The sequence below is a fragment of the Anser anser genome, assembly GCF_964211835.1.
Source record: "Anser anser genome assembly, chromosome: 8".
Lineage (NCBI taxonomy): Eukaryota > Metazoa > Chordata > Aves > Anseriformes > Anatidae > Anser > Anser anser.
The window spans coordinates 10,268,169-10,293,259 of NC_139728.1; the positions used below are offsets into that span (position 1 = coordinate 10,268,169).

At 43.4% G+C, this 25,091-nt stretch overlaps 1 protein-coding gene across 1 annotated transcript in view; it reads right to left on the reverse strand.

Annotated features, from left to right (window-relative positions):
- NUF2 (NUF2 component of NDC80 kinetochore complex) overlaps positions 1-25,091 on the reverse strand; it is a 145,249-nt gene that overhangs the window by 111,535 nt on the left and 8,623 nt on the right. The window contains exons 10-18 of the mRNA XM_083845765.1: positions 24,618-24,758; positions 23,661-23,836; positions 21,816-21,951; positions 17,254-21,350; positions 16,581-16,679; positions 3,871-4,092; positions 3,603-3,794; positions 1,551-1,741; positions 242-520 (exon numbers count right to left, since the gene is read on the reverse strand). Coding sequence (XP_083701891.1) covers positions 21,201-21,350; positions 21,816-21,951; positions 23,661-23,836; positions 24,618-24,758 — 603 coding nt within the window. The 3' untranslated portion in view covers positions 242-520; positions 1,551-1,741; positions 3,603-3,794; ... (1 more) ...; positions 16,581-16,679; positions 17,254-21,200. The remainder of the gene's footprint in view (positions 1-241; positions 521-1,550; positions 1,742-3,602; positions 3,795-3,870; positions 4,093-16,580; positions 16,680-17,253; positions 21,351-21,815; positions 21,952-23,660; positions 23,837-24,617; positions 24,759-25,091) is intronic.

Consider the following 25,091-nt stretch of genomic DNA (forward strand, 5'->3'; position numbering starts at 1 on the left):
GAGCACCAGGACAGGCCCCCCACCAGACAAAAACCCAGGAGCCAGATGACACTCCAGGGCACTGCCTTGCTCTCACAGGCGACCCAGAAGTGCATGGTGAAAGCACCGCAGGTTGGTGTGAACACAGGGCTACTCCCCTCCCGCAGCACGGGGGCGGAAGCCTCCCTAGGGGCTCCGGTTCCTGCCCACCTCTGCAGAGCTGTCAGCTCTCGCTCCGTGCTGTGACGACTGAAGTTATTACCTCCACTGTGCAGTCACACGAGAGGAGATCACGCTGGCACGAAGCCATGCTGGTAACTGGATGAGAAAGACCAACGCAGCAGCTCAGGAGCGGCAGCACATCATCAAGCAGGGAGCCAAGGGCTGGATCTGCCCCAAGGAGAGGTGGCCGGAGGCAAAGCAAGCACAGGGCAGGGAGGAGAGGGTTGCTCTCGCTGCCCACGGCTGGCATTATTACCTGCGCACAGCTTCTCCACCTCCAGTGCTGTCAGTCTCACACCTCTCACTGCTGCTAAGCCCACTGTGAGATTTAAGGATGAGAGGGAGAAGGAGAGAGGGGAGGAAAAAAAAAAATCAATTTTGCTATTTTTGAGTTATATGAATATAATAAACCCTGAGTGTCCTGCTTTAGGATGCAGTTTGCGCTTCCAATAACTCAGCAACATATTCATTAAACAAAGAGAGGTAAAAGCAGCAAGCCATTAAAAATAAAGCACCAGGAGAGGGAAGGCCAAGCAGGCTGTAAATATCTTTGACTCTTTTTCAACCTCCATTTTCTTATCCTTGCTCATTCACTAATTGACCTCAGGATCCTGCTTCTCAGAACTGTTTCCATCACTGCACTTTGTCCTTCAACCACAGCTCACTCAGGTCCTCTCTAAATGCAAAACAAATTCATACTATAGCCCTCCAAAGCAGGATAAAGGGCCTGTCCCACTCGTTACCTTCATGCTGTGATGCAACACTCCCTGCACAGAGCTACAAAAACCACAGGACCAAAGGCTGAGTGTTTCCCAGGAAAAAATACTTCCAATTTTATTATGCACTCTGCACAGACTCTCTACAAATACCTAAGAAATGCCTGTCTTCTGGTATTTCGGCTTCACTGCAAGAGTTTCCCCACAGCTACACAGACCGACTCTTCCTTCTCGCCCAGGTGGAGGTGTTCTGACCACACGGCCCTGCTCCTGTTCCTCACCCAGCCAGGACTTCACGCCAGTGGCAGCCACCAGAGCCTCACGTGCTGATCTGGACTGAGGCCCACCACACGCTGGCACCGAGCTATCTGGAGAGGGTGCCCTGCTCCACGAGCACCCGTGGATTTCAGCACCACTTTAAAAATCCTAGGTAGGCTGAGTCTATCCTGTGTAGATCCTCCAAGCCTAACTCCAGGATCACCAAATTCCCACGGCAGTGCCAGGAGGTTGTCTCTGAAATCTGTCACACCTCGTTCAGTTTGAAGAGCCACCCATAGGATCAAGGGCTGAACTCCCAAACCAGATGATTTTGCCTCTCATCACATGCCACAACACGGACTCGGAAGAAAGTACCTGGCTGGCTCAGCACCCTGCAGAAGTCTCCCTAACGGCGAGAACAGATCTCATGCTGAAGTGGAAAGAACTGGTTACTCAGCGGGAGGCTCAGCTCCATCTCTGCAGCATCTGGTTCTTTGGAATTCATCATCATCTACGAAGCCTCATTTATTTCTTTTTCAAGTGTTGGAAGCGTCTCGGAGCATCACCTAATGAGACAACAAAACAGCAAGCAAGATTTCCCCCACTTTCCCCCAATTAGGAAAAATCCTTGCTGAAGGAGGCAGTCTTAAATTTGGTTAGGGTGTAAGTCTTTCTGCCCCAAAGCAGAAGCAGTGATGAGATTCCTCTGTTCCTTGCCTGCAGGCACTCAAACTGCCACGTCTCCTTTCCATGGGATTTAAAAGTGCAGACTTCTCATGCTCTTAATCCCTCCCGAAGCTCACAGCATATGGCAGTTTTGAAAGAAATTGGGCTAAGAACATAAATGCTATTAGAGGAGTTTTGCTAAATACTGGCTTGTGCAAGAGGGAAGCTACAGGAGAGGGACAGCCTGGGGATGTTACAGACCTTACAGGGCCTTGGGGAGCAGAAAGCAGGGCCAGGAGCTCCGTGCCTTGTGTCTATTTGACAAGTCATCTGCACCCAGTCCCTGCTATTTCTGAGCAGGGGAATGAAGAGATCAGACATGCTCATCTACCTGTTCCCTCTGCTAAAACACACTCACTGCAAGGAGGGAAGAGGGATGACACATCCCTGGAGGTCCTCACAGGGACCAGGGCTGATGGGGAACTGTTCATGCAACCGCTTGCCTCAGGCACAGCGCAGGGAATTAGTGAGCCCAGCCCAAGGAAGAAAACAACCTTAAAAGCAGAGATGTCCAAAGCCATTCCTGCAGGAGTTGCCCTCAGCCAGCCAATACCTACCCGTGTATCTGGCAGGTGACTGACACTGGTTCTTTGGGTTAAACACAGCTTAAGCGGCCACTTTTGACTACTAAAACAGAAGTCCCCTCCATACTGCCTCCTGGTGCAGGAAGGGGACTTGCCACAGCCACCAGCTTTCACTTCGCAAGCCTGTTCTTAGCTCCAAGTCAGTCTGGTTTTACTAAAAAATGGTACCTTCTCCTTCTTCCCCTGATAACCACAGCTTCTCTTACTGTGATTCTACAATGGTGCAGCACAGCTGTGTATAAAACAAACAAAGTGCAGAACCTGGCCTCACCTGCTTGCAGTCTGCACCCCTAAACAAAGCCACATTTGATGAGGAATCTCCTTTTTCCGTGTGCTCATGTACCAGTACCAGGAGACATTTTCAGAACAGCACAGTACTTGGGCAGTTTCACACAAGATTTCTTGCACTGCATTTTCCAGGGTAGCCCCAAATCGACCAGATGCTATTTATCCCCAGATACCTTCCGATCCATGCACGAGTATATAAACTCACCCACAGATTCGGCACACAAAACCATTAAAGAGAAACAAAAAAAAATCAAGACCTCTCAGCTTGGCTCATCAGGGAATATTAATTTCTATTGACACGCAGTTGACTTGTAAATCAACTGGATCATTAACTCAGACCTTTTGTGTAGTAACGTGGTGGGATGTCGCGAGTTATTTAGCCACCACGGTGTTCCCGGCACTCCCACTGCTTTGAATGCAGAGCTCTGCTCCCAAGAAGAAGAGACGCAACGTGAGTGCACCCAAACAGAGGTACCAGTCCACATGGCAGCTGCACTGGTGTGACTCTGTCGGTTAGCAGCATGGCATTTGCCAAAAGAACCGCACCATACTAACCTTTGTAGCCAAATAGCGGATAGTTTATTCCCCACCTGTAGTGGAGTAGCAGGACTAATGAAAGACCCCTTTCTGCCAAGACAAACATTAATTTTACAAGTCCAGGCATAAGGCTAAAACTCTAACTTCGGATTTTCAACTCTGCCGAGAATATGACTGCAGGTTTGGGGAGTGCAGTTCCGTATCGATTTACAACATCAGAAGGCTCAGGTCTCATCTGTTTCATATCTATTAATAATAAGTATTGACTATAATAAATCGATGGAGAACATACCGCTGAATCTCAGAATGCTGTGAATACTGAATCAATGGAGTGATGTGAAGCACATTTTGTTTGCTTCCCAGGCTCTTGCTGCCACGAATGTCCCACCTGGTCAAGCCTGTGCAGCAGGATGGCTTCACCGCTCTCTTGAAGAAAGGCATAAACGTCCATCATCTCTGCTGGAAGCTCTCATTTGCTTTTTCTCTAGAGAGAAGCGATGAAATTAAAAGCCAAGGTATTTTCGAGAACTGAGGAATGCTGACAGAAGATGCTAATTCACCTGTGCTACTTGCTGCAGACAAATGACGACCTATGGGATAACACAGAGATCCAGCCAGGAAGCCGAGCATTTTCTGCCAGCTCTCTTTCTTCAGGAATGGGCTTGGTGCAGACATGTTCGAAGCCAGGTCAGGATCAGCTAGGCTCAGTGGAGCAGCTCTATGCCTCCTGCCACGGGCAGCCCAGGGGAAGATCAGGATGATACCCTTCTGCAGGACCGCACCTGTGTGTAGCAGCAGTAGTTTAACCCCTGGTCCAGCCAAACTTGGGCTCAACGAGCTTCAAAACAGCTTTCCCTGCAGTGCTGCTACCCAGACCAAGTCTGACCCAGAACCCACACAACTACCACCTGTCCACGTACAAGGCAGGTCTGACATGCAGCCGTGCCAGCAGAGTACTGTGAAGATGGACTCACCTGCAGAGCACACGTGCAAGGAGGTTTCTGACCCCCGTCAGTCTCCTTGTAAAAGGAAGGAAAGGCTTTTGTGTGATGAGGAAAGGCCAAAAGCATCCAGCTGCACACACCTCACTACTGGAAAATACTGCGCGGGGCACCTAAACAAACACCAGGCATTGCACCTGTGTGCGCTCCTGTCCTGTAGCACCTTACTTCCAGGAGGGCCGTTACCCAAAAGCACATCTGATTCTGCCCCGTCTCATTCCTCCAGACAGCGGGGAGACCACGTCACCTACAAGACCCTACATGCCCCTCTCATCCTCACGCCATCGCAGCTGCTACTCTGCTGCTCAACACTACATACGTTTCTCCTTTCTCAGGCAGCCACCAGGGCTAAAAGAAGAGATGTCCGCTGTGAACAAGGTTATGTTGGGGACCAGGAACGAACAAAACTGAGAGGTTGCAGATTAAGACTGAGGGGTATAGGCAGAACACGTTGGTAGGTGCAGGGAATGAGACCAAACTGCTGAGAAATGGAGCTCGACTGCGCTGCCCTACATTCTCCTCTAGCTGCATCTCTCCTGCCCCTCATTTGCAGGAGCCTACTGTCTGTGTGTTTGAGAGAATAGTCTTTCTGTAAAGGAAGAGAAGCCGGAGGTATTACCAGAGCTGGTGAAGAGAGGGACACAATAGAGAGAAAGTGGCTCTGGAAGAGTGAAAGGTTCTCCATTTCCAGTTAAACAGCGACCTCTGGTCTCAGCAGGCTGAAACACACGTCGCTTCTCATCAGTTCAATTTGGGGACCCCTGAAAATAGATTATTTTGGTCTGTTTTACCTATGGGGAATAAGGACACATCTTTCACATGTAGGCAACCACCGTGACCTTCAAATCCCATAAGATGGAGCTGAGGGCTTCACAACCCAAGCAGTTGTTAAAGCATCCTACGATTTACCTTCTCCTACTTCGCTGATATTTAACCAGATGCCTAGAGAGACAAGGACACCTGGTTTCTGAATGGATTGTTTTCAACACGCCCCAAGAGGGAATAGAGATATATGTGCACTCACACACACACACGAGACTTGCATGGAAACTCTTAAACAGAGCTATACAACTAAGACAAACAGAAAGAAGGATGAAGGTACTAAACTCACCAAGTGCCCCCGACGACGAGGGGAGTTAACAAGTGCAGGAGGAGAGCTGCAGCACAGGGAAGCAGTGCTCAGATGCCACACAGAGCAAGTCAGCCTGCAGCCTGTAGGACTGCTCCCAACACACCAAGGCTGAGAGATCTGCCTCACCTCCTCAGTGCAGGGCATCCTCAGCTGTCTCTACAGCTCTCTCCTCTGCAGGTCTTAACTCATGTTTCCTCATCACACATTATGGGATGCCTGGGACTCTTCCGATAATCCACAAAACTTCTAGCCAGATCACAGCTCTCAGCTCCTAAAGAGCTTCCCCCTCTTACAGCAGAGAAGGGAGAATCCCATAGAAGTCCTACTTATGCCACACAAGGGGTCCTGCAGGGAAATCTCCACCTAGGCTGCAGAAACCAGCGCTGTGGTTCTCACTAACAACTCATTTCAAGCCACTTGGTCCTTAGGAAGCTGGCGGGCTGCAGAAAACATCCCTCTGTCCCCTGCATGAAAATGTAGCACAGGAAACGGGTTCAAGCGTGATGGGACTTCTTGCCCCTTCCATGAGGGCCAGCAGGCTAAGGGCTTTTCCCGTCAATGGGAAGCAATGGATTTGCCCGTGGTGCCAGCTGTGCCTCTTCACACCAGCAAACCCATGCACTGCAGTAGATCTACAGTTGCCACTCAAATGCTGCAGTGCCCAGTACCCAAAAAGAAAAAGGACTGCTCCAAAAAGTCTCTTTTGGGGCTACACTAAGGCTCCAGAGCTGTTTTCCTGCTCCCCAGGATATTAATCATACAGTATATATCCTAACAATGCCAGGTCAAACAGCTTTTAGGACTACCCGTGACCTCCAGAAGGCTCCACTATCCTCCTGCTTTCTTCATGCAGTCACACAAAATGGTCACGTCAGTGTGACTATTCTTAAAAAAAAAAAAAAAAGCAGCAGAGAAAATGAAGATCAGTTTAAAATACCCTATCAGCTACAGAGGAAAGTCAAGCTAAAATTAACTGTTTTGAGCAAGACAGATCTAGATCTATTAAGCAGCTATAAAATCGCTGCAGACAAGTGTCCAAAGCTTGGACAGAAGTTGGCAGCGAGCACAAAGAAGTTCCTAGGCACGTACGCCTCTGCAGCTCTCTGGCTTTGTATTTGCTCTCCCTGTGTTCACTTACCAAAAAAAGCCAACTAACAAACATTGTCTTGCCTATACAAACCAAACATTTATGCAGTGTTCCTAGACAGTAGTCACATCAACTGTAATGACGACATTCGGGAAAGCTTGTCCCATAATTTTACGCCTCTGTATGGTTTACTGACTACTCTCTGATAGGTGAGGACGATACCCAAATCAACATCACGTTCCTACAGAGCTTGGGACAAACTTTGGGTCCAAAGACCAAACAGTGGCAGAAATTTGCAATAGAAGTTGCAGTTCAGCTGAAAATATTTATGCTGAGACTTCCACATACATTCACATATGTTTCTACCTTTAGATCTTAGATAAGTAAGTCCTTACAGGTAGACATGTTAGCAAATATGAGGACGAAAGCCCTTCTTTCCTAGTTTGCCTGACTGTTAGCCAGGTTTGCCATAGCATTCCTAGATAAAACTTCCCCAAAAGCAGACCTTACAAATAGCTTGCAGCATCACAAAGTTCCTCTGCGCTCAGCAAAACGCCTCAGCTAGTTTCTGCAATTGCGTCTTGGATAAAAGCTCAGCAGCATCAGTCCAGCAATCCCTCTGCTCACCTCCGTCCTCAAACACTCGTAACGTGCCCGTTGTGTGCCTGCCCCCTGCAGCAGTGGACAGCCTCCAGGCAGTAACAGCCCAGATTTGGATGCCGACCAAGGGCCTTGAAGCACAAGGCTCAATATCACATTAGTCTTTCAGAGCTCTGCCATTGAGTTAACACGTTCTGCTTCACTAAAACCAAGAGCTTCCCAGGGTAGCGGTGCCCTTGTCTCCACAGCCCTCACAATCTCTAATGAGAACAAATTTAGGTGCATTAGCATCCATTCAATTTTCAGCACTTAAACTTCATAACTCTTCCCATTTTGTCACTCTTAATATTTATAAGACATGTAGCAAATGATTGATTTTCCTTCGGACCCCTTGTCATTCACAGCCGCTTATCTCCTGCATGTAGGGGGCCATCAACAGATTTATAGCAGCCCATAAAAGTTGTTACCAAAAGTACAGTTTCTTTTTGTGTGCGATAATTTCTAATAACTCTTATGCATGATAGCAATTACTGACAAAAGTCAGCCTCTGTTAATAGAGTTTATCTCAGTTCATCATATATTCTTTGTCAGTGGAAGCATTTTGACAAGCCTGGGGTTAATTAAAACCAAGAAGACAATAAAATACACCTAATCAAACATTACAGGTACAGAAATCAATTAGCAGATTTATGGCACTTCGGAGCCTTCTATAACGTGCAAAATTCAAAGAAACTGTCAGTTCCATCCCCCCAAGACAGTATAATTGAATTTCTAATTGAAACTATTTTTCAATAGGTAACACAATCCGCAAAGTTGGATTTGCATTAAAGTGGCATCTGCAGAGGACAGAGAAATCTAAGAAAAAAATAAAGAAATCCCATGCTACTCCCATTGTTACCAGGAATAGTTATTATTATTTGCATATTTAAAATTTTGCAAAAGCCTTTCAGAATCAATAGAGTGGCCAATTCTTCGCTAAGACAGATCTAGACACTAACATTCTTGTCAGAAGAGTTCATTTGGAGCAAAAGAAAAAAAAATCAGAAAGTTCAGGGTAAGGGCTGCAGATAGTTAGGATGAAGGGCAAGCAGCAGCAGGCTGGCCCTGGTTCAGGACTGACGTATCCCAGCAGACCTGGGTGGAAGATTCCTCTCCAGTATTGCTTTACGACACACACTGACGTGACAGCACCGGGTGAACAAGGTGGTGACTGAACAGAAAGCATCGATTTACTGAGAGCAGGTCATGGCTGATCAGCCCGCCTGCCTTCTGTGATGCGATGGACGAGGAGGAGGAAATAACGGCAATATCTTGGTTTTAGCAAGGCCTTTGATGCTGTCTCCCACAGTACCCTTATGGAAACTGGTGAAATCTAAAGGGACTGTGTAAACAGACAACAAGGTAGGCAGAAAACAGGCTTGGCCTGGTCATCAGCAGTACGAGGTCCAACTGATGGCCAGTTATCAGTGGTATTTTTAAGGGAAGGATGTTGGGATCGATATTGTTTAACAGCCTTACTAACAACCTCGATGACGGGGCAGAGCAGTCTCGGCAGGTAGGTGGACACCACCAGACTGTGAGCCTACTCGTACGGTGTTCATCTCTGAAGTGAGACACAGAAAGCACAGACATGCACAAGCACAGGTAGTCTCATTACAAGGTTCTACTCAATGTATATTATCTGTACGTTACATTGCTTCATTTCCTCCACTGCTGTAAGATAGGTATCTCCTATAAGACAGGATAGGAATGAAAAATCATATGAAGCCAACATAAAACTTTCTAGTACTTGCATCTTTCAGTGTAGTGAGCCAGATTATTTTGACTTGATTTTGTTTTTAGCACTAAGATAGCTAGAATTTGTCATAAACAAAAGTATCATTGTTATTTAAAATGAAATATTAACTAGTCATTTGATATTTATTAAAATGCTCTTTAAAATTTTAATGTTATACAATGAAACAAAAAATACTGTTTTTTTATTCAAATGCCTTCTCTGATGCTAGGAAATCCAAGCTCCGTTTAGCTGGATCCTGCTTCACAAGAGTCAGAACCTGAGCACAAATAAAAGTAGAAGAAATAAATAAAAAGAAGAAATCTTAGGCTTTAAAAAAATGGTGAAACTAGGTGAAACGAGTGGAAGTCCCATTTTGCTTGTTCTGTTCTTTACTCTTTGGTGTTATCTCTATCCTTTTTTAAGAAAGCCATGGAGAAATGGACACAACCCTCCAATACCACCCAGTTTTCCAAGGAATCCCAGAGAGCACAGCCCCAACTGCACACCTTCCTGCTTCAGGCACCTTTCTTATGCTAGATAAATCCCATTTGTTTTTGTAATACCATACGTGTCTGGAAGAAAAGCGTATGCAGAAAGCACATCTACAGTAGCTTCACAAAGCAGTAAACCTTATCTGGGATGGGAAAAGCACTCCTAAGCAGCCATCTCTGTAGGACCCTATAGGATCAGCGAGGGAAGCACAGCAGCAGGGATCTTTTCATGGGGAGAATGGCCACCTTCAGCAGAGAGGAGCTGTCCAGAAGGCAAGATTTTCTGCTACCAGCGAAGACAGCTTTTCATCTGGATATCAGTCAGTGTGAAATTAAATCCTGGCACATTTGGGAAATGGTCCATGGAGAGGTGATTAATTCTATTAGGGGATCTGGAGGGAACTCACTCATTTCCACTGTTAAAGACTCCAGAATTCAGATTGTAGCAGAGGGTTTTTTGAGGTCTAATCCTTAAAACTTTGCTTCAGGAGCTGCACAGGGTAACCCTAAACATTCCCCAGGAGGATGGCTGGGGGAAGACCACAGCCCTGGGGTGCTTTTCCTTCCAGTATTATTAGCAATTCCCTGGTTCCCAGAGCAATGCAGACACAGAGAGAACCATGGGAAGAGCAAGCATGACATAGGGAGCAGGAAATGTTCCTATGTACTCTCAGTTCAGCCGAGAGGTCAGAGTTACTATTACAGTGCTGTACTCGTGAAAAGCATCACTTCCAACCTTTATTTTTAAATCATTTTTGCAACTTGGAGTGCTTTTCTCTGGCTCTCCCCTCCCCTCCCGGCTCCATGGAGATGTACTGTGGCTGAACAATTCCTGCTACTGCAGCATTCACATCCTTTATTTCAATAGAACAAAGCAAAGGACTGGCCTGTTGTTTTGGTGGTTCTTTTTTTGCAATTGTCATTGTGCCTCATTAGAAGGTTTCCAATGGTCTGGAAGTGCCCTTCATAACAGAATCGAGCTGAGGTACCAGTGAAGCATCACCTTGCAATTAATTGTAGGAAAGGTGGGTTTGTTTGTTTGTTTTTGTTAATTTCCTTTCCTTGTTGTCTTTTCAATTTCACCACCAGCACATCTCTTTGCTTACTCCATAATTGAGCTCTGATCCTCATAGGCTTACACCTCTTGCTTGTACCAAAAGGAATGGAGGATTTCTGGCTGTTGAGACGTGAAACCTTTCCCTCAGCCCTCACTAGAAGCAGCTTTCAGTACCATCCCCCTCTGGAATCTGTTGACAACGTAAGGTAGGAAGTTGTTTCACTCTACAAGTAGGAAGGAACAGGAGCTAAAGGAGGCTGACAGGTACAAAGCCATCTACCTACATACGTTGCAGGGAACATGGAACAACACAGAGCAGGAGGAGAGCTCGGTCTTGCTCTGTTAATAGAAGGTGGTGGAGCTGGGGGGACCAAAGGACACATCCAGTGGGTCCAAGGGTTTATCTGGCAGGCTGATGTGCGAGTGTCAAGCATTGTAGCTTATGTCTGAAGTTCTCCTAGGATCAGCTTAGCTCTCCCTTACTGTAAATGAAGTTGTTTGTCCTCCCTCTCTAAAACTTGTCATTATTTATCCCATAGGTCATGACTTCCCAGTTCTTTCCCATTTTGGCATTTCGGATTGCAGCATGTAAAACTATGCGCTCTGCCGGCCTAGTCTTCACCAAATAATACAGAGTAGTTGTGTCTCCCCCACAGCACTGCACATGACACTCCTATTAATATTTCCAGGAACAAGATTACTTTTTAAAGGAGCATCACTCTGACTCACTTTGCTGTGATTCACTATGGACCCATATTCTTTCCTGCAATACTGCTTCCCCAGGCAGTTTTTTTCTTTTTTCAAATCAGACGTTTTCTCCCTAAAGGTAGCTTTCGTCCTGAATTTCATCTTATTGATTTCTAACCATTCCTTCAATTTGTCTAGATCATTTTGAACTCAAAGCATGCTCTACAGACTACCTGTGAACAGGCCCCCAACAACAGCCTCCTCAGACATTTTAAGACATCCTTTCCTGTATAAGCCAAGGTACCTGCAAGAGTAGGATACCTGTACCATCCAGTGCAAAGAGCTCGCAGGACTAGGGAAGTCAGCCAAGGATAAAGGTTCTTTGCGAATGGTTCTTCCCACTGGTGTGATCCCACTTCCTAAGCAAATCCAATGCATGCTGCTCTTACAGAGATGTCCTCAAGGATAACAACAACTACCTCACTCATCCAGCCTCCCAGCAGTTATCAGCACGGCAGATCCCCCTTGGACAATCGGGGTGCTTTCTTGTCCTACCCAGAACATAGCTCAATCCTTCCTACCTGGAAGGTCAAAAGCCAGAAGCCACCCCAAATCCCAAGGGCATAGACATTTCCACACCCAAAACACTGCGTACCAAAGCAGACAAAACTCTTGCTTTTTTATTTCGAAGCCATCTGATAGCGGTGTGAGAGTGCCAACACAGCAAACACTGACCAGCTGACACATCTTTACTGATAGAGGGCAGGACGGCTCAGACAGAGCCAACACGTGCTCCGCAATATGTTCACTGCTGTTTTAAAACAGCAGATTACACCAATGCCCCATTCAGAAGATGTCAGACTGTGTTGGCACATGGTCACAATGTGTTGTTACATGGTAATTTTCCCCTCAGCCCAAATATTACTAGCCAGCATTCTGGCCAGCCACTGCAAGGCAATCCCAGGCAGAAAAAAAACATCCTAAATTCTTTCCTCATTAAGTCTGTGTGCAACACAAGACAGTTTTTTTTCCCCCCTCCTTGTGTTTCAGCTTTTTACCCAGCTACAGGAAGATGGGCTTCAGAGAAATGCATAAAAATGCTTTCTTAACAGTAGCTGCAAATTCACCTGTCTTCTCAATGCTGATACATTTTCCTTCAGAAGTTTTCATCTTTTGACATCTTTGCATTTCCTCCGTGTTCCTGCTGCTGTTTCTCAGCAATAGATAAGAAAACTTCAAAACCTTGCTCTGCACCAGCAATAATGAGGTTCAAAAGAAAAGATTTTTTCCATCTTTCTACATAAAAAAAAGGCCTGAATCAGAGCTCAGCAGTGCACAAATATTACTCATGTCATTGACACTAAGAAAAGGGGAGCTGTGAATAAAAAATGTTAAAAATGAACACAAGGAGCATTGTTTGCATATCAGAAAAATTAATCTACATAGAGAAGTGTAAGAGCCTGCAATTCAGAAAGCAAAGAATTAGGACAGCCCAGCTGAGAATAATTTTCTAGCCAGTTAATTTAATTGCATAAATCATTCCTTTGTTAGCAATAAAGAGATATAATTAAAATGAGATTGCTTCTCATTTCTATTCTCTGGAAACTAAAGGAATTGATTTTGGGGAAAGCATTCTTCCAAATACCAGATCGGCAAATTACATTTACCTTTTTAGAAAGGCTAAATTATTTTGCGCTAATATCATGGAGGGTTTAATTAATTATAGATCTGCCATATGATCTTAAAGAAATAATTTACTTAATGCCCACAGAACAGAAGTTTGTAAGTGCATGTATCCCTCTGATAGATGGTGTGCAGATTTTTACAAACAGGTCAGAAGTTGAACAGGTGGCTGTCAGGAGAAATATGAGGAAATATAATAAATGTTTAAAGAGGGGGGATGGTTTGTTAACAGATACCGGTTTAAAGCACTGCTTCCTATTTGCTTGCACGTACCTGGATTACCGCTCTTTGAACCCCTCGGAACTGGTTTTCTTCTAAATATTGTAACGATAGTTGCTGGGTATCCACTAATCTTTATGATTCAATAAGCATCAGCAGGTTAACAACAGAACAACAAGCAGAACAAAAAAAAGTGAAAGCCCACCTATTAAAGCAAAATATTGTTTCTGCTGAACATTAGAGGGGTTGGCCACAGTCAGACAGGCCCTTAACAAGGCTGTAACACAACATACAAATCCTATCTATGGCTGTCTCTCTGTCATACAGAGAGCACATCATCCTTTGGACAATCTGCTTTTCCCCTTTCAAGACCACAAAAGTCACAGAACTCGGGAGATCACACAAGCTGTTGAATTCCCTCTTCTGCACTTATGACCAGCCATGCAACAGGTTTCTAAGCGACAGAAGTGAGAACAGCCACATGCATGTCACACACCTCTGGCCACAGCACTTGACCCAGTGTCCTAAGGCCTGCAGTAAAAACAAAGGCCACAACATGCGACAGAGCCCTGCCAGTACTTCGCCATTCATCAAAAGAAATACGAAAATACCAAATAGAAGCGTTTCTAGAAATAGGTGAAAATCTCTCTGAATCTTCATATGCCCGCAACTCATAAGCCCTGCTAGAAAGAAGTAAAACAATAGTGTCTATCATTGTTGTTTGATGGGAACTCTGAAATTTAGTGATCAATTTAGCACCAAGTCTGCAAGCAGGACACACCAGCCAGTCACTTAAAATCAACATCATGATAATGGAAATCCCAAAGGTTTTACAAACATCCTGCCTGTATCATGCCCAGCCACCTCCCTCCACAAGAAACTTCCCCAGCCACCACGGACTTGCATTCCCCACATCCGCTGCCCGTCAGACAAAGGAGGGACTGCTAGATACCAATTCAAGCGATTTAAGTCAGGCCACATCGATGAACTCTCCAAACATACACAAAGTTTCCTACAGATCTCAGACATTCACGAAGCTGCACGGCTTCAAGGGACATCTTAACGTGGTAAACCCTACAAGCAGTGAGATATCTCAGCAACACACCTGCCTGGCAACTCCGCTCTCAGTATTAGTTTACCCCTTCTTCTCTGGGATCTGCAGAAGAGAACCCTCCCCAAATCAGCAGGCATTCCTACCCAGCCCATATAACACTGCCTCTGCCCCATAAACATTTCCTTTTCTACACACTCAGGAATGGGACACGCTCTGCCTCGTCCCAGTAACATCATTCCCCATGCAGACCAGCGCTGCGCAGTGACAGCACACCCATCCCCACGGAGCACACCGTGAAGGACTGCGGGTAGGCTGAGACGGAGAGGGCTTTGCATGTAAGAGTTAAACAGCAGATAGATTAGATCTCATCATTTGAGATTTCCAGGAAAAGTATTGGGTTGCTATGGAAACCTCAACATAACCTGGGTTTTCCCTCCTTTTGTTTGCAGTGACTTCATTTTCTACAAACACCGGCCTCTCCCAATTTCCGCCAGTGGGCCTTGCAGTTTGCAAAAATTATTTTTCTTAATGTCCAGTTCTCTTTGTGAGTGTATTTTTCAGTATATACCCTTTTGCAGTATCACTGCCACAACCTCTGAACTCAGCTTTTGCAGTAAGTCCTGTATGATTTGCTCCCAACCAGGAAGCTCAGCTCTTAGACACCTGGCTCTATTTCTGCTTTGTGAGCAAGGGCGAAAAGGGAGAAAAGCCTAGCAGTAATAGAACTGAGCCTTCTTGGGCTTCATTCGAAGAGAAACCACACCTACAATCTCCCTTCTCCCAGAGTAAGGGATGTGCATCCCTAGTGATTGTTTTTTTAGCATCTGCAAGGGCTTGCCCCACTTTAGGCACTGCAGGGGTTTGCTCCCAAATTGCAACAGCTTTGCACACAAACATTCCATGTAGAAAATGAGACCAAACCTCAACAGCAACGTAAAATCTCTACAAATGGACTTTGTACTTGTAGTACGGTCAGGCAACCACATCAAATCAAGGAATACAAGGTCCTGTGGATTGTGTCATGTAGCCCAGGCCTCATCATTAACTATACATGTCCAACTTGAAGATGCCACACAAGAAATCAGCCTCAGTACTACAGATTGGCAAAGAATTGTGTACAGACAGTGAAACTGGTCTCTCTTTAGAAAGGTGACAACTTACCTGTTGCTCTGTCCATTTTGGGCTATCAGCACTTTATGGAAAAGAGCATCAAGGACAATTACACAATAGAGAGCACAGCAAGAACCAAACCTGATTCTGGCTCGCTGGCACTACAGAAGTAGAAATGACACAAGGTGATAAACAATGAAAGAAACCCAGTCCAATCCCCTTCAAATCACGCACACACACACCAACTGAAAGCTCCATCTCTACCTTGCAAGAGATCAGCACAGTTCTTAAAAACCCGTTACTGGGTTCTGCCACTCTGGAGTCACCCTACTGGTACTGAGCAAAGGGCTGCAGAAAAATAGCGAGAGCACTCACACCTTTGGGGCTGAAGGAACAAAAGCATATTGCAGCAATGCTGACACATACCTACCACTTACTTTCTTCAATCCGCTGGCATCCACAAAGTCTACCACAAGCAATACTTTGCCAACATTTGTATAGAAGTGTGAGCACTAAAAATACCAGAAATGAGGAGGGCTCACTGAAAGCCACAGAGGAGAGGTCAGCTAAGTGCAAAATGCTGTGGAGTTTCATCAGCTCATGTACAATTCTCTACCTATTTAGAAGGTCTCATGTAATGTAGCTTTCCGTCTTTAGCTTTGGAGAATGTGGTGGGTCTTTTAACCAAGTTTTCCTAGTTTTTATTCCCAAGTATCTAAAACGTTTATTTTATGCATTATAATAAATGGCTTATCCTTTACAATTGTGATAGAAAGGTCAAGACCGTCTTTCCAAAAGGAAAACGTTCCCCTGGATGTAGGGCTTCAAGGCTCATGAGCATCCTCCCACCAGACTCTTTTCAGCCTCATAGTTTATACACACACTTCACCTCGGGTCAGCATCAAAACACAGCTCCACGTGTATGAGCCTTTCACACTCACTCCTAGACCGATCCCAATCACTTACATGAACTACAGGCAAGTGACTACCATGCTCAGGCTCTATTATCTCTATTATCTCCTTTCTCCAGACTTTTTTTTTTTCAGCAGCATAAAGGGCCAATACTTAGTCACCTGTCTGTATCTAGTCTGTAAACTTTGGAGACTGAGCCAGCTAAAGGTGGCCACAGGGCCAGAGCAAGCTTTACTAAAAGTAAAAGGGCACTTTGAAGCCGATTCCCACTACTGTGTAGTAGAACATAATTTCTCAGGTACAGGTGACCTCAGAATACCCTTCATGTCCTCCAGGTAGAAGACAAGACTAAGATGGACGTAGTGGTTTTCACCGTTGCTTGGATGGTCTTTGCACAAAGCTGACCATCAATCTTCTGAAATCTTTATAAAAAGTCTTTAAAAATTAACTTTTAGTTTACCTGGTCCTGGCTAGTCCTAGACTATAGGAATGTCAAGCTGCAAAGTTGTTATTCTGAGGCTGCAGATTCAGCGGTTTTCCTCTGGCTTCCTCAGCAAAGCTGTGACAGAAACAAAACATGAATTCGTCACCACTATCTGTGCCAAGAGCCCCACCAAGTGGCTAAACACCTGCATCTCCTCTTCCAGCCCATCCTACAACCAGAGCAAAAAGAACCACTGAAAAATAAAAACTTGCTGACCTAACCCAATCCTACTCACTTTGACCAAAGCCTAATAGAAAGGGAGCTTCCAAGACAGTTTTAAAGACCGTTTTATCCAGCAATACATATAGATATTTATCTTTAAGCAACAGACCAGGACAGAGAAAAAAGAGGCTTCCTTCCTTCACACGGAAGAGGACCATAACACATACAAAGAGGAAAAGAGGTATCACACACAGCCTCTTAAAATTAAGGCTGTGTGTTCATATACAGTGCCAAGCCATAATCCAAGTTGCTGACTCATTTCCCATGTCACTATGTATTCTACTTGCAGAGATACCAAACCTGTTTGCAAATCTTTAAAAAATTGGAGCAAAGGCCTGTCTGTCCTCCCTCTAAAACTGCATATCCTAGTGGGCAGGAGACACCGTTTTTATGGTGTGCACAGTCTGTACAAAGGAAGGATACTCACAAATAACAGGAAGGTCAAGCTGTGCTGTCCACACACATATTCTGGCTGTTCATACATCTGAGCTGTTAAGAAATATTTTCATCTGTGTTAGTGTACAGCACTCTCCCACCAGCACAGCAGCTGCACATTATAATTTGGTTGATAAGCTCCATGCCTTCTCATCAACCCACCTCCCACCATACACTTTTTTTTTTTTTAATTCTAAACTAAAATTCTCCAGCTGTAAAGGAGGCAGCTTTGGGACAGACTGTGAGCATGCAGACAGACAATCTTAAATTTTCCACTCCTAGAAAGTGACCTTCTGAGCAATACCTATATTCACACTTACTTTCCGAGTGATCTAAGCTACTGCCTGATCTCTGCAGGTTCCCTAGAGAACAGCCCTGGCAAGACCCAGACCATGCTAAATCAGAGCACAAAGCAAGTGCACAGCGAGATGATGTCTAAGGCTAAAAACATAGTAAGTTTTCCTTTTTTTTTTTTTTTTTTTACACCAAGGATAAAACTTGTAGGGAGCAACAGACTTATGGCCAAAGGAGAAGAAAGCATCTTCCCTCTCCTGTAAGAGGGAATGAAGAACTAGGGAGAGACATACAGTAACAGTAAAATAAAACTAGCAGTATGAATAAAGGAGGAGTTTGCTGAGCTGCAACAAATTACTCCTGCCCAGGTAGACAGACAAAATTACTTGATGCCATACACAGTAGAAGGGGAGACACTGTACATACGTTACTAAACTAACAGACACTGATAGGGAGGGAGCACTCAGTACAAGTAAGCTTTGTTTACAGGGTTAGAAGGCAAGAAAACTTTTCATGTTGTTATTTAAACTCAGTATCTAGCTGCAAACACACTTCCGTGTGCAAGTCAGTATTTTTGTAATGCTAAATATTTCACCCTGAAGAAATCCAGGTATTGGCCATAAGATGCCAGACCACTTATGCCTGTCTAAAGGAAGAGTACAGAAAGCAGAGACAGTGTCTTTTCAAAAGCCTGTTAATAGGCTGCTCTTTTCAACAATTGGTTCCTTCATTGCTTATAGGACATTGTCAGTAATTACACACATTTGAAACAAGCAAGTCGAGAAAGCCTGTCAGCCCAAGCCGTACAATGCAAGATTGCTGCAAGCTTTCTGTAGAACATGAAGCACTACAGTATAGGCAAAAATTAAGCTACTAATTTGAACAATGTTATGCCAAGCTGTACAGTAGCTGCTGACACTCAATTATTTTCACAAGTAGACCACAGGGAAGGCTGCAAAGCTCTCATTCCACTAAGCCTCGCCTGCCTATTCTCCTCTATCAGCTCCATGATTCATTTCCATCTCTAATTTGCTAATTTCACTCTAGTGTCTCAACAAGGAATTTTGCTGTTTTCTTTGAATTAGGGCTTAGCAGAGGATTATAGGCATTTAGACAGAAGTAATACTAAAAGAAACAAACAAGCAAAAAAGAAAAATTTGGAATGCCACTGCCCTCTTGAGGGAAATTGAGCTACGGTGCCTTAGCAAAGCCATTCTCCCTGCGCTGCTATTCAGGTCACACTAAAACTCCCCCCACTGCCTTGCCATATGGTTGAAGACAAGTACAACTTCTTGAAAGGCAGCAGGTAGCTTCACAACTAGGAATCATGTATCTCTTGATAAAGTATAACTTCTGTTATGTTTTGCTTATAGGTATTTTGGGAACAAGTAGACAAGCTCCTCTGAAGGCTCAAGAGTCTATTGGAAATACATAAACCCCTCCCTGGATATCATAAGTTTTGCTTTCCCATGAACTGCAGCCTTTTATTTTACCCAACAGCTGGTGCCAGAAAACTCCTGAAAGCAGGAACCAGAAGTTATCATTTACTTTGTCCTAGATCCCTAACGACTGGGTTATACAGGCACTATCCCTCATCTAAGAATCCTTATCTTTACACACAGCTTCCTCCCAGCTACTCCTGTCAAAATAAACTGGTAGCTGAAACAGTCCTCACGGTATCTAATTGAAGCTTCTGTGAATCTCTTTCATGAGAGCTGCTGTAACATCTAGGCTGTTAAAGCTGCTGAACACCTCCAACCAGTCGATATGAGAAAGCAAACACTGCCGCTGTGTTTACAGAATACAAGTCAAGTGAGTGTTCTTGAATTTGTATAACATCAAAGTAAAACAAAACAACCCACGCCCCAAAATTCTCAGAGCAGTTGAAAGAAGGAATGCTTAGCTTCCCCTGCTGCTGCTGGCTGCCACGTGGGCTAGACAGGCATGAGAAGCAGGGATACTGCAAGAAAGCTCAAGGAAAATTCTATCCTTGCTGTCTTTGGAGATTCCAAAATACTCTAAGCCTGGAAATACCTAAACACCAGTCACGCTGTGTTACACAGGCATCAAATTCATTAGTGAGTGCTGCCAACGAAAAGCTGCATTTTCCCATAGAAAGTAGCTGTGTCAGACTAGAATCTATGCTATGGCTTAGGGAAAGGAGCAAAAAAAAAAATAAAAGGCATCTCCACCCCTGCACACGGAGAACATAATGCTTCAACGCACAACATGGAACAAAAGCTCACTTTCAAAGCACAATACCCAAAACATCACTAATTATTCCACATATGGCCTAGTGCATTAAATCCAAAGTTTTTCTGTGCCTTTCATGTACTTAACACCTTTATCTCTTGGAAAGATCAACTGCATGAGCAGTTACACTTACCTGGTCTCTACACCAGGAAATACTGCACAACACTGCAGGACAGTTGGGATGAACAATATATTCACTCTCCTAAAAACATTAAGTTGCATTACCTGTAATAGTGACCTACCACACTCAGACTGTATGTGGCGGAAATAGGAAAGCTGTACCAGAAACTTTGTACTAGGTTAAAATTTGCAGATTAACACAGACTTTCACTGAAGTTTAAGTGCTATGATGTAAAAAGAAAATTCAAAGAAAAAACTTAGAATAGTCTAATGCCTCAGTAAGAGCTTTAGAAGATCACCCACTGTTCCTAACTGACTTGCTAGCACCTCTAAGAGAAGTTGAAGAATTACAGAAATCAGAAAGATGTTCTCTACACAGGCTTGAATCCTCTTCCCTTCATTATGAAAGCTTTTAGTACACGTTCCTACAAGTGTACGAACCAGATTTTATTTTCCAATTGGAATGTTATGCTAAGTCAGTTGGGAGAGTAGGGAGGGAAAAAGCATAACAGAAATAGGGTTAAATATCCTTATATCAACTGTTTTAAAAATTAACATTTTATTTCTTGAAGTAACCAAAAACATTCTCAAAACACTATGGCAAGCTGAGTGCCATCACAAGTTACATTACTAATATTCATCTATATAACTCATTTTTTATTTTAAAAGGACTAAGCACCCAAACATGGGCTTTAAGACAGATGAGGGTCCAATACTACACAGAGTAAAAACAAGTTTGAGCATCTAGAGGTACTCACCTGTTAACTAAAATGACACCTTTAAACATTTACAGTCACCAACATCACGACTAGAATAATTTGACATTTACATGGATGCTACTGCTCCATCAGGATTTAATTTTAATTCAGTAGTGTCAGTGGAATACCAGCTGTTACAGCCTTACCTTGAACAGTATGCCCATTCAGGCCAGCCCAAAAAGCCAGGTCATCCAAGATTAAAATTTGTATAACAGTTTCTACAGAAAGCAGAATTCTGTCTAAATGACAAAAAAAATTGTCAAGAGTCGAATTATTACTGCCCAAATTGGGTACCGACCAAAACAATACAAACAGGTGAAACCAAGTATTTTCTTACCCACGTTAACAAGCTCACAACATCAGGATCTGTCTAGAAAGCTAAATACGTCCTGACGTGGTTTTAGAGAAAGTTGGGTTTTGCCTGGAATAATTAGCCACTGCACATAAAGCACAAGCTGCTGAGATCAGATACGAAGACAAATATAATGCAATTGGAACACAAGCAGAGGCAGGTTCAAGAACTACTTCCAGGACTCTGAATGCTAAGCAGCCCCTTCTTCAGTTCAGCAATTTTATCTTCTCTTGAGGCTGCATAATTCTTTGCTGTCTTTATGAGAGAGTCATGGCGCTTCTCCAATCCAGCCTTCAGATTTAGGTATATTTCCTAGGAAGAAAAAAAAGTAATTCAAAGTTAAATCCTTACAAAGTATAAACCTTAAGTGAAAGTGGCCTGGTGGTCACAAGTGATTTCAAAGTTTTGTCCTAGGCATAGGAAGTATTCAATGAATACAGGAAAGTTGCAAAATATCCTAAGAATAAGAGCAGCCAGAAGCAAAATCCCAGTATTACAGCATGTTGTTTAACTCTAGCACTCACAATTCTAAGGCTGTCAAACACCAGCACTAGCACAGTATTCACGCCGGTACTGCCCCATTCTGTATTAACCTGTACCACCAAGACCTCTGCCTCTGTGACAGCTACCCCTGTCCTCCCAGCACAGACGGTACTTCAGCAATGAGCAGATAAAAGGAGATGCTAAAAGCAGACTGTGATCTTCTACTTGTAACCCGCCAGGATTTCTGCCTTTTTCCATAGAAAACCATACAACCAGGGAAACCATACCACTCACTTTGGCTTTCATTTCTTCTTTTTCAGCATTCTCATTCAGCTGCTGAATTTTGAACCTTGTCTGCTGAATTTCATTGTGAATTGCTGTCACTTTATCATACACAGCACCTCTCTTTTCCTGAACTCTGTTACAATACCTAAAAGTGGGAGAAGAAGAGTTAGTATTGAGCTATTCAACCAATTTGTCTGATCCTTAACCTAGAACAGCATAGGTACAGGAAGAAAAATTCAGAATGGAGTTACAGCAATACATTGAACATCCTCAGTCACTGCAAATCAAGACAACTCAAAGGACTCCAATGGAACTGACCCAGCTCAAGCCAGCAGACAGCTGGACACGGCACCTTCCAACGTCTGAACCATGTAGCACAGATGTGAGTAGAGAGCCCTGACTAAAAGCCAGCCCTGGCCTGGGACCCACTGGACCAGGGCAAAAGGGATACGGTGTTTCAGCATAATTGAAAGTCAACTAAGCGCACGCTCTCCTCATCCTCAGACTCCCTCCCACCAAGTTAGAGCTCTATCCCATACACCCATGCATGTAATTTCCAAATTCACCCCACCTTGCAGGTAAATTGAGATAGCTTCAATTGTGAGCTACCACGTAATCAGCAGAGTTACTGTGGGAACAGGAGATCTGCTCTGATTTCATGTGTAAAACACTTACCAGTTTATATTTAACATTCGCACAATAATTACAGTTGGAATTGTAACTGCTGCTTTCTCCAAAGAATGGTTGAAATCACTCAAACTTAGTGAAAGCCTACTTAGAGCTTCTTATCTCAAGGGAACAATCAGGACACATTCTCTTATTCACCAGTGAAAACTTGTTTTCATACCAAGGTTACTCCCTTTTCCTCTTTCTTATCAAAACATCTAATTTCAATTCTCAAGGGAAATATCTAACACATTAAAAACAAATTGGCAGCAACTTTTAGTATAGAAGAGCATTAGATTGTATTATTTTCATTCTTTATTTAATTAAAAGCTACTTTTCCTTCCAATATCCTTTAGCTGATACAATACCCTACATGAAGAGCAAAAGAGGCCTGGGAATCTTGCTGCCTTTCCGCACAACACACAAGCCTTTCCGCATGATTAAGTCTTAGTTGCCTCTCTCAGCTACGCGGAAAAAGCTTTCTTCATCCATAGTTAAGCTACCCCAGCCAATAATTTTCCGTGTTTCATTTCCTAGCAGTGTACAAAAAAAAATGTTATACAACGAGCTTTCTCTACCACAGTTCAGCACTTCGAATCTCGCAGTGAAGCCATGACCTTACAACGCTGCAGTTTGCTACTGCAGAAGCGACTGCTGCACTGTAAACACTGCTGTGCAACTTGCCTTTAGCATACAGTAGAAGGGAAGATGGGCTAAGAGGCTTTGATCAAATGACACTTTTCCTTTTGTTTTAGAAGCATCATGTCAGGATAATACTCCTCTGAGATACGAGCCCCATTTCCCCATGGGTCTTGAACATCTTTGATAATGAGCAAAAGTGGCAAGGGAAATTATGAAAAATTCATGAAAGGCAAATGGGGCTTTGTTGAAGTCTGATATGTTGGAAAATTATCCCAATGTGACATTCTCTTTAAGAAGATAAAAGAATCCAGAATAAGCATTATAAATTAAATTAGTGATCCAATAAAAGAATTGCTGTCAAGTCACATTGCAATTATTGATTTGAGACACCAAGTCCCTGCCTGCAGCACTACTGGTCTTCATACAAAGCTATCCCACATCACTCATTTTCCTCTTGCTGCTAAGCTACATGCTTGTACCAGACATGAACTTTGGTAGCACATAAAGACAAAGTAGCACCAGGAGGAAAAATCAACTCATCCATACTCAAACACAGTGTGCTTATATTGCTCAACATCTTCACGCTTCTTTTTTATCCTTATTTCAGCTGTAGACAGCTTCTCATGTTTTGCAGTGACCAGCCTCTTTAAGGACATTTCATCCGTCTTCCCCTTTTTCAGCTCTATCTGAGCACTCTCAAGCTGGTCCTCCAGATTTCTGACCTACAGCATGTAAAAAGTATTGAAACAAATTAAACGGGGAAAATAAAACCATATATCCTGTTAAAAGCTCCCTAAGATTAGAACGGTCTTGCTTTTTAAAAGATTGATTACTAACCAGTTCTCCCTCTAATATTCCAGTTTCTGATTAGAAATACATGGGAATGGACAAGATCCTACTACTTGTGTCATTTTTAGAAGCTACTAGGAGGTCTGCTCTCTTAGGCACCAGTAATTTGAACATGTTATACAATATCCCCAAAAGATTACATTTTTTCCCCCAAATGCTCCTAAAAACTGCATTCTCACACAGTTGAGTAGCACCTACAAGGTGCTTTATTAAGATAACCATTTCACCAGTGAAAGTCTAGCTTAGTAACATCAGTAAAATTAAAGCACTTCGGATGGGAAATAGTCCTGAACTGGTAATTTCTTGCTCTAGTTTCTGCTCTATAGGCAGAAGAAACTGGGTCTCGCTTTTCTTCCTCCTCCATCATTTCCTACCAACAACCCCAAGACAGTTCAAACTATTTTAGGTCAGGTTTCTACGGCAACAAAGGCTTGACTATTAAAAGTGGTCAATAGTACATTAGTTAGTGACATGCAGCAAAGCAGCAGCTGTTTTACTGATGTTTTTCATAATGAGATTTTGAAGTTATCTGAATTCTTTCTTTTTGGGGCAGACAAAGATGCACTTTCAAAAAGCAGATGTTTACTGATGATTGCCTGACTTGGATTGATATTAAACTTACCCAAATTATATCTGGTTAGGGGGAATACAAACCTCTGATAATACACTGGCCAGTCTCTCCACATTTTCTCCCTGTCTTTCCATCTTATTTTGATATAACTGCACCTCCAACTGGCATGATGGCAGAACTTCAACTAGGTCTCGGTAACCTTCATATTTCTCAATAACCTCTTGCTTTAAAAAAAAAAAAGTATTAATAGAACAATTTAAAGTATTAACAGAACAATTTAGGAATTCAGTAGTTATTTGGTACAGCACTAAGGTATACTGACTTAAGCCCATTCCCTCATTGTTTAACATACACTGGAATTAATATTTAGTATTTGTTGAAATGAGATCTTTGTAAACAAAAACATAGGAAAAGTGACATAAGTGTTTTGCACTGAACCAACCAGCTTACTACAAAAGCTGTCGGGACAGAAAAACTGTACCTTGAAGAAGTTCAATACTAGTAAAACAGAAGTTACATGAAACAAAAACAGATGTCTGGAATTACAGCAATAAAAT